Source organism: Rutidosis leptorrhynchoides, chromosome 1, assembly GCF_046630445.1.
Source record: "Rutidosis leptorrhynchoides isolate AG116_Rl617_1_P2 chromosome 1, CSIRO_AGI_Rlap_v1, whole genome shotgun sequence".
Lineage (NCBI taxonomy): Eukaryota > Viridiplantae > Streptophyta > Magnoliopsida > Asterales > Asteraceae > Rutidosis > Rutidosis leptorrhynchoides.
This window is the reverse complement of record NC_092333.1, coordinates 693,854,888-693,864,880: the sequence shown is the minus strand read 5'-3', so window position 1 is coordinate 693,864,880 and position 9,993 is coordinate 693,854,888. Positions and strand designations below refer to the sequence as shown.

Sequence of the window (9,993 nt, the reverse complement as noted above, 5' to 3'; positions counted from 1 at the left end):
TATAATTCATACGTCAACACCTTAATCTCATTCACTCTCTCTATTAGCTCACCTCCTTAGAGTGTGGCAGACATTCTGTTACCCAATTATTAATTGCTCTAGATTCAAGAACCTTACCTTCAAATGATGAATCTTGGTCCTATTTATAGGGTATGGCGCATGTACGTGCATAGCTTCTGAATGATGCACAATGTTTCTAATGCGCAAATATAATGTGCAGTATGGGTCGTTTATGTGATGCACTATAATATTAATGTGCATAACTTTCAGGTTTCTTATGCGCAAATTATGCATATAATTAGTAACTCTGAATTTTGTTGAAAAATATCAGAACATACTGAGAGAATGCTAAATAACAACATGAAGCTAAGTCTACACTAAGTTATTACACAAACCTACTTATTCACAGACATTTTTATGTGGCTCTAGCAAGATCTCTTAAAAATGCGACCACATCATCCGAAGTCGGGATTAGGTATCGTGCGTTTGTGCGGGTTCGGCCAACCGCACACGAGAAATAATTATCCCCTTTCAGGTCAAGTACATTCCATGTTATTTTATCCGGGGATGGCGATGTTCGTCTCCCACCATTCCCAACAACATTGTTACTGTTACCGTTACTGTAACTGTTACCATTTCGCTTATTATTTTCTTGATATCGTTGGTGAGCTTGCTTTTGAGATGATGATTTTGATCCACTTTTTCCTGGCCTCTTGTCTCCTGATGGTTTTGTTGCTTCGCTTAACTTCGGTCTCGAAATGCCCATACCGCCCGAAGGAAGTTCCGGCTCGAAAAATGTATAAATATCTTCGTCCTGCAAATATTATGGGTTAAAACCGTATATTTGTAATAATAATATGTTGTACTGTACAACTCATTAATGCATGTGAGTGGTGGAGTACATACCTTGCCTAAGGAATGGCCAATGCATAGGACATAATCAATTGGTGCTGAAATAGATTTGCTATGAACGATCTCACCTAATATACGAACAATCGTAACACCCTGGTTTCATGAAGAAAAAAAACAAGTTACGCCTGATGTATTAACCGCAAGGACGAAAATATGTAGGGGCAGGGGGCGCCCGCTCTCTCCCAGTGAATTTGTAATTTTTAGTTCAAAGTTTTTGGATTTTTCGATTTTGCCCCAGTGGATTTGCCCAAAAACCTCCATATTTTACCCAAAAACCTCCATATTTTTGCGCAAAAAAAGTTGCTACGCTTTTAAAATCTTTTTCGCCTCCGGTGAAAAAATTTCCTGCTTCCGTCACTAATTAACTGCCATATATAAACTGGTCTCACTCAAATTGAAGCATACCTGGAAAACGGGCCGGGTTGGGTCTAGACCCTAAAAGGTTTGGGTCTAAACGGGTCATGAGTCAGATTCTTTGACAGGTCAAACGGGTCGGGTCTAGATGAGTAGGGTATATATGGGTTGAGTCGAAACGGGTCATAATTACCTTCGTAACACCAACTGCTCGGACCTCAACGGAGCGAGTACCTTGGACCACATCCACCGATGCGTTAGATATCGGGCCTGTCCACAGATGCTGCAACATATCTCTCAGCTTGTAGCCTTCCGAACTCCACATCTGCATTTACAACCGATTAACCATACATATATATGTATGTATGTGTATGTAATCTATCTATATATCTATATATACAAGTATATGAAGGTAGAAATACCTGCATATTTGTAGTTCCATACGAGTGATGTCTCGCGAAGCTCAAAATGCGATCGAGGTGTTCGCTCGGTAAAATACTCAAAAACATGCTGTGAAAAGTTTATGAAGTTTATAGATTATGAACTCGGAAGGAAAATAAGGATATATGTAGACGTTATAAAGAGGATATTGCAGCGTACCTTTACACTATCGACCCATTCCATATTTGAATGTTCGGGCATTGTTGTCATCCAGTCACCTTTCGTAGAGCGTAAAAACATTCCGTTCTCAGCTGCCAACCACATGTTGTACTCTCCAAAGTTCTTGTTAAATCAATACAAGTTTGTCAACAAATCATGATTCGACCAGGTTACTTAAAAATAAGTCGGTTTTGGTTGTTTTTATCTCAATTGGGTATACTAAATTTTTTTAGCTATAAAGAGAATGGGTCAACTTGATTGAATGTGTCAAACAGGTTATAAAGTCAGACATAGTCGCATCACTTTCAAAGAAACTGGAAAATAGACAAGTGTTTGAAAGAGTGAAGAATTTGCTACTCGGTGAATCATCGGTCAGGACTTTATTGTTGACCAAGTTTGACTTGATCGATTTTGACCGAGATTTGACCAACTTTGACATGATCGATTTTGACCGATTTTTGACCAGTTTTGACTAAAAACCTATGTCATACCTCGTCTAATACGGCCCGGTCGCTACCACTTAGGATGACAACGGTGGTTTTTGGATCATCACAAATCCTCGTCAAAGGTTCTTTTAAATCAGGGTGCAACTTAAGATCCATTTCTCGTATCTGATCACCTCCACGTCTATCAGGTTTATCGACTGGTTCAGTTAACGTAGCATTGAATCCCTGTAGTTTTGAAAAAAAAAAAAAAAAAAAAAAAGAAAAAGAACACATATAAAAAAAGGACGTGTGTGTTTGCTTTAAAAAAAAAAAAAAACAATTGGATGGTTTATATTTTACTTGCCAGTATAAGTAGTCTGTTACTTGATTGCAAATATCGTTCAATAGCTTCTTCAACAGGAAGCAATGGTGGAGCTTGTCTAATCCTATGTTGTGCTTCGACTACAGTATCGTTCAGTTCACTACATAGAGTTCAATAAAGTTTAAATCTTTGATAACGAAACGCGAAACCCAAAAGCCGTTGTTCGTTTTTTACTAATTTTTTTCTTCAAGATTATTGAAAATTACCTTACAAAAGTTTCGGCCCATTCTTGAGCTGTGTGAGTTGTGACGTGCAAAAAGTTATGCAGATGACGTTTTTCTCGTTCTTCGGTGGACATATTTAAAGCTTGGCCTATCGAAGCTGCGACTTCGGTTATGTTCCACGGATTCACGAGAATGGCTCCTGCACCAAGCGACTGTGCAGCACCCGCAAACTACAAGTGCACCATAAAACGGTGATATTGATCATCCAATCCAACTTTATATATAATAATTATAAATATTGAATGATTTCTTTAAATTGAAGATCAATAATAAAGAAAGTGATGATTACTTCACTTAAAATGAGTACTCCTCTTTTTTCATCTTGGCAAGCGACAAACTCGTAACTGACGAGATTCATTCCGTCTCGCAAGGATGTGACAAGCGCTATATCTGCCGACATGACCACGAAAAAGTTCATGAATATATATATATATATATATATATATATATATATATATATATATATATATACATACATACATACATACATACATATATATGGTAGGATCAAGGGGGAAGTAACCAATCGAGGGGAAGCGGGGGGAAGCCAAATGTTTTTTTTTTTTTTTTTTCGTTTTTTGAAAAAACTTTGTTCACGAATATTATAGATTGGATTAAAATATGAACAATTAATGAAGACACTTTGTGATAAATGTTTTTATTTTGGCGGGAAAACGCTCGAAGAAGTAATATATAACAATTATCGTGTTTTTCGAGCGTATGTTGAGGTTTTAGATATTAGGGTTTAGAAATTTAAGGTTTAGGGTTTAGATTTAGGATTTAGATTGAGTTTTTAACACGAACGGTTTAGAGTTTAGGGTTTAAGGTTTAGGGTTTGGTGTTTTGGGTTTGGGGACTAAACCCAAAACACCAAACCCTAAACCCTAAACTCTAAACTCTAAATCGGGCTTAATTTTACTTCACAAAACATGAAAAAAAAAAAAAAAAAAACGTTAACATTCTTCACGATCAATATTATCTTGAATGTTATTTTTTTCGATCGTTTTCCCGCCTAAATAATAACATTCATCACGAAGTGTCTTTTCTAAATGTTCATATTTTCGTGTGATCTTGATGCCTGAAAAAAAAAATCTTTTTTCTTCCCCCGCTTCCCCCCGATTGGTTACTTCCCCATTGATCCTGCCCCTATATAAATGTCATTTAGATAATACCTTTAATCATATATAGAAAGACCAATACCTTATTTTTTTATATATGATCTAAGAGGATTTTTCATTTGAGTCGGTTTGAGTAGCTAATGTTAAACGGCTTTCTCATGTAAAGAAAGAACAATAACTTTGACCGACTTTGACGAACAAATCCGATTTTGACCCATTAAGTGACATTGGTCGATTAAATAAACCAACATTCTAAAATCGGATTGGTCTCTTCTTAAAAAAGGAGTAATCGGAGATAAATTGGGAAAATTTGGATGTTTTACAACAGTGGTTGTTAACCAATAGTAAGCATGTTTGACTTTTAAAGAATATTGACTTATTTTCTACTCGGAACCAATCTGTGAATTATATAACACAATGTAACTAGTCTAAAACTACAGGAAATGAAGATAAAGTATCACTACCAGTTACAGCGTATAGTGCACATAAAGCTTGAAAATCAAGAGAACGGTCCTGCATATATAAAACGAGATAACGTCATTAGAGCATTAAATATCGTGTTCTCATTTTGTCAATCTGTTATTTGTTTTTCTTTAATATGATAAAGGTTTGAAGGCCAACCAAATGATGAATTGGAACAGTAGTTAACGTCCCAAATCTACCGTTTATCCGTCCCACAATTTCATGTACTTGGCTAGTGAGCTTTTGATCTACAAAAGACATGACCGAAAAACGAAACTATATGTCATTTAAAATGTAACGATGCAACAAATTAAAGATACAAAATTGTTAACACTTACATTCAGGAACATCAGTTCTTGTCGGTACTGCAATCTGTAGCAAAACAACTTTATCATGCCAATATTGATTTTCCTCTAGAAATTTCTCGAATGCTAGTATCTTTTGTGGGATCCCTTTTATCATATCTAAACGATCAACGCCTAACATCACCTAAATATAGTCAACGGGGTCAAACATAACCCTTACGCTTACATATCAGACAGTGAAATAGTGATAATTTGCACCACCTTTCTTCCCGAAAACCTCTCCTTTAATTCTTTGATGTGCTCTTGAACTAAAGGAGACTTCAGAGCATGAATAAACCGGTCTGCATCTATACCTATCGGGAACTGCGCTTTCATCAATTGAAGTACCAATATCAGACATAAGTCAAAGGTTGACTTTTTACAGAAGTTAAATTTTGACTTACTGCAGCAACTCGAGTAAGCCTTCCATTATCCTCTACTCCTTCAGGTGTACCCTCGAGTCCCAGTATACGAGTACAAGCACTCACAAAGTGACGGGCATAATCATAAGTATGGAAACTGTATAACAACAATATATTAATATATTATATAATCACATGAATAATAATCTAAACTTAGGGATGGCAAAAAGACCCGTACCCAATGGGGAAACCCGAAACCAGATATTTTTGGGCAGGGTTCAGGCAGGTTAAATGGGTCTAGGGCCGGGTATGGGGATGGTTTTTAATTTTTTCGCGGTCCGGCTCCAGGGATGGTTTTAGACACAAAACCGATTACCGGTCCGTATACCTGAAAAAAGACTCGAATACCCGTGAAAAAAATCCGATTACCTGATAGTTCGTAAGTAAAGATAGTTCGTAAGTAAATGGGGACCCGGATACCCGTTGAAAAACTCGTTTACCTGCTAGTTAACTAATGGGGACCCGTCTGGTATGGGTCCGGGTTTGGGACGGGTTTTTTAGTTCGGGGTCGGGTCTGGGATTACCTAAATCCGGCCCAAACTCGACCCGATTCCATCCCTATCTAAACTAGTCAAACGGAGTAAATTTAGACTTACCCAACCAAATCAGCAGCAAGAACTGCACGTAAAAGCTCCGAACGAGACGGCAAGGTCCGGTGAATTTCGGAAGACGGAAACGGTGTATGTAGAAACCATCCAACTTTCATATTAGGGTTATGATCTTTAAGACATTTTGGAAGGAACATAAGATGGTAATCATGACACCAAACGACATCACCTTCTTCATAATGCTCGTTCACCACATCAGCAAACATCTGGTTCGCCTTTTTGTATGCAGCGAATTGGGATTGAAAGCTTCTTGTTGTAGCCAAACGGTCTTCTTGTGGAAGACCAAGATAATGAAAAAGAGGCCATAATATGTTGTTGCAATAGCCGTTATAATATTGGTGAACAATTTCTTCATCAAGAAATACCGGTATGCACCTCTGCATCGAAATATTACAACAAACTTATATTCATCAAATTATACACATATTTATTATTGTAATTTACAGTTCAAAACGATTTGAACTTACCTTTTCGGCCAGTGCCTTGGTCAAAGCCCTCTGCCCAGGCTCATCGGGCACATTTACACCTGCCCATCCAATCCATTTCGCCTCGACCTCCTTAACACCTTCAGTAAACGTAAAAAAGTGAACCTTTTCTTTACTATTCATCACTACTTGCATAGAATGGTAAGTAACTGCATAATGATTTCTGTTTTGGGTAAACAACTTATTTTGGGGTATGACAAATTGGTCAAAAAAAGTTGACTATCGGTGCCTTTGATAATACAGAATGATTGAGCAATGAATGGCTCAAAATCTGAATGATTCAAAGGTTCTGATTGACCTGATTGACCTTACTTCTGAATAATAATAACAAACGCACTGGATGTTGAATGGTTCAGAATGTTGAAAGGTTCAGCATTTCATTTCAGTAAGAGGCAATCAAACACACCCTTAAAGGTTGACCAGTCTGTATTCAGGCTCCAGTCAGACTCAGAAGTCAAGATGGTCAGGTCCGATTATTTGAAAATTCAATTGTTTTTTCTTAGCATACATAAGTTGGCTAGCTAAAACAGAACTTAAACTAAAGTTTCAACTTCACACTGCAATTAATCTTTGTTAATAGAGAAGATTTAAAATCTTACCCAAAAGAGCACTAACTAGACCGCCGCCACTAACTTCTAATGACCAACTCTCTTCGCCTCTTCTAACAGCAGAAACCGGTAATCGATTAGCAACGACTAATAACCGTTGCGTAAACAATCCACCATCGGGTTTTTCCCATCCGTCTCGTGCAGCCGAGGCTCCTTCAAGATATTGTTCCACAAAGTTATCAACATCAATACTTTCGTTACCATTACCATTACCATAACCATTACCATTAGCATCATTAGAATTTGAAACTTTACTGTTCTTTCTTAATTCTCTTTCTCTCAAAAGTCTTTCTATTCGACTCCTTGGGACCGATGAATTTCCATTGTAATTATTCCCAGGCATAATTACTATCTATTCAAAATCAGTTTCTCTACACATATTAAAACCAGAGTAAACTATATTAGGCCACCAATAATCCCACAAATTATGAGATTAAGACTTCATAAGTAGTAAACAAATGGGATCCACACAAAAAAAAAAATCATTTTACAAATGGCAGCAAAAAATTGGGATCCACATAAATCTATCACATACTAGTCCAAGATTCCAAAATATAAGTTACTAATTAGCTAAAACTAAAATGCAATGCCTAAATTTATTAGCTAGTGTCATATGTTCATATGTGCAGATGCAGATTACCTTCAATACCCAGAAATCCAAAGACACTACCTTTATACCTAAATTGGATAAAGTAACAAACTTTCAATAAATTATGAAATACCCAAATCAAAAAAACATAAAATTAAACATTAACTTACCAAGTTCTGCAGAAAATTAGAATTGAAAGAAACAGAGGAGTTTGAGCAGCGTATGTATACTAGGCAAATTAAAAAGGGAATAGATGAATACACTTGTAAGGTTTATAGGCATGCATGTGAAACACCAAGATTCATAGTGACGATGAGGTTTTTATTAAACTATTTATATATATTATAGTTTCTCTCGATTTCAGTGTTGAATTAAATAATAAGTATCATTGATTGATTGCTTACGTAGATAAAAAAACACGTAACTGATTCGAAGTCTTACCGAAAAGGGGGTTTTCTTAAAAATACTTTTAAAAATAAATCAATACAGTAATTTGTTAGTTAAAGTTGGATTTTAAATGAAATGAACAATAAAATCATGATCATATTTAATAATGAAAATTTAAAGCTATTTTAAACTAAGCATGATTCTCGGATATTATTTATGTAGTAATAAATACGTTACGATATCCAAAAAAAAAAAAAAAAAATTAAGGATATGTGGGTCCATTCTTGATCACGATTATGACGTAAAAATATCAAGGCAAAAATACGGGAGAAAATTAGCAACATTTTTTGAGAATTGGATCGTATTAATGTTGTTATCATTAGATTCTCATGTTTTGTAAATACGAAGTATTTATATTTATTAATAATTAGCAAATCATTCGGAATAATAATAAGTTTAAGTTTTAGTTAACAAAAAAAAGAAAATATTAATGATAACCCTTAAAGTTGTTATTAAAAAATAAATTATTACAAAAATTAATAGTACAAGTTATTTTTTAGGAGGTAGTTGATTTTTATTAAAGTACAAATAATTTGTGCATGTCCTAACTCCTTAATGACAACTCTAAGTGTTGTCATTAACATTTTCCATAAAATAAATGTCGATATAACTAAAACATTAATTAACCATGAAATAGAGATAAGAGATTAATTATATAGAAACAAATCTTTTCCCTTAATCATCGCATTAATCAAGCATCATCACAACTTTTTTTTTTTTGAAAAGCAAAACTTTATTAATCACGAAGTAATATTACAAGGTGCCTATAGTTTGATACACGATATACTACAAATCACGATTGGATGATGAGTGAGCATCCATGAGGGCCTAAAGTACATGTAGAAAAGAATGAAAGACTCGACTAAACAAAATTAAAAACACGACTTTGGACTTGATAGCCACGATAACCAATCAATCGATCTATCACGTATTCTTCTCGAAATCCATTCAAACGATTTAACTTGTATCTCATTAAGGGCCAATGGAGCATTCCACGATTTATTTTTGAAAGTTTTTTGGTTCCTATTTTGGAAGAAGCATCATCACAACTAACTTTATTGTTACCTAAAAATTATAATTCACTTGTGTGATTTTATATTTTAATTTGCTATCATATTATCATTTAAAATTATTAAAAAATCCAAAATTCGTAATTTTTATTCCATGCACATCTGCATTTTGGAAACCTATTGACAGACATGTATAACAATACCAAATCATGTTTTTAAAGATATAAATCTATATCACCGTTGTAAAATTTATTTTACAAGTGCTTTAACAAGGGGTCTTAAGACAATTATAACTTATCAATTTCAATTCACCTCGAGTTAGTAACTAAAAACAGAGAAACTCACATCGATTACACAACGGAGAAGCAGACTATCGACTTCCAAATCGACTAATCGTTCATCGTTCTACAAGCAGATCATGAGATATTTGAGAGGGTTAAGATGAGACATAATAAAGAAGTGTTTTTCGAGTCATGAGGCAATTAGAGGACTAGTCCTAAAACTCTAAAAGCAAAAGAAATAAGCTTTTATGTAAAGCCGTTTTTGGTGCACAACTATTTATAGGATTTTGCTTTCTTTCATTTAGATTTATATTTACAAATTTTTTAAATTAACTAAATTATTAAATGATGATATAATATCTATAATCTTACAGCAAACATACAGTGATCATGTGGACTTTGTTTGAACAAGATGGTCCTTTGGAATATATTCCATAATTGCATCTAGATTTGTATCGTACAATTTTGTATCGCACTAGGGGCACATGTTTATCTATGTTTGTTTGTGATCCTTGCCGCTATTATATAATCTCATTTCACGTAATATAATGTAACAAAAGTTAAAAGTGGATATAAAATGGAATTAAATGGAATTAATAGTTGTAACACAGATGGTTTAACTAATTTAAAAGCTTATTAATATTAATATTAATATGCATATAAAACGAACTCTACTTTATAAAAGGGGAAATAAATTTCGATAAAATCTGATCAATTTTAGA

General features: G+C 34.6%; 1 protein-coding gene across 1 annotated transcript; it reads right to left on the bottom strand.

The window, feature by feature from the left end:
- Nucleotides 1-273: 273 nt before the first annotated feature.
- Nucleotides 274-7,657, bottom strand: LOC139886100 (alpha,alpha-trehalose-phosphate synthase [UDP-forming] 1-like). The gene is given in 19 exon segments (XM_071869848.1): nucleotides 274-814; nucleotides 907-1,005; nucleotides 1,460-1,564; nucleotides 1,566-1,591; nucleotides 1,689-1,776; nucleotides 1,867-1,989; nucleotides 2,358-2,537; nucleotides 2,656-2,773; nucleotides 2,880-3,067; nucleotides 3,187-3,287; nucleotides 4,480-4,528; nucleotides 4,637-4,725; nucleotides 4,816-4,966; nucleotides 5,044-5,145; nucleotides 5,226-5,340; nucleotides 5,840-6,228; nucleotides 6,319-6,416; nucleotides 6,936-7,097; nucleotides 7,170-7,657. Coding segments are annotated over 19 exon segments (2,700 nt in total). The 5' UTR covers nucleotides 7,288-7,657; the 3' UTR covers nucleotides 274-415.
- Nucleotides 7,658-9,993: the final 2,336 nt, after the last annotated feature.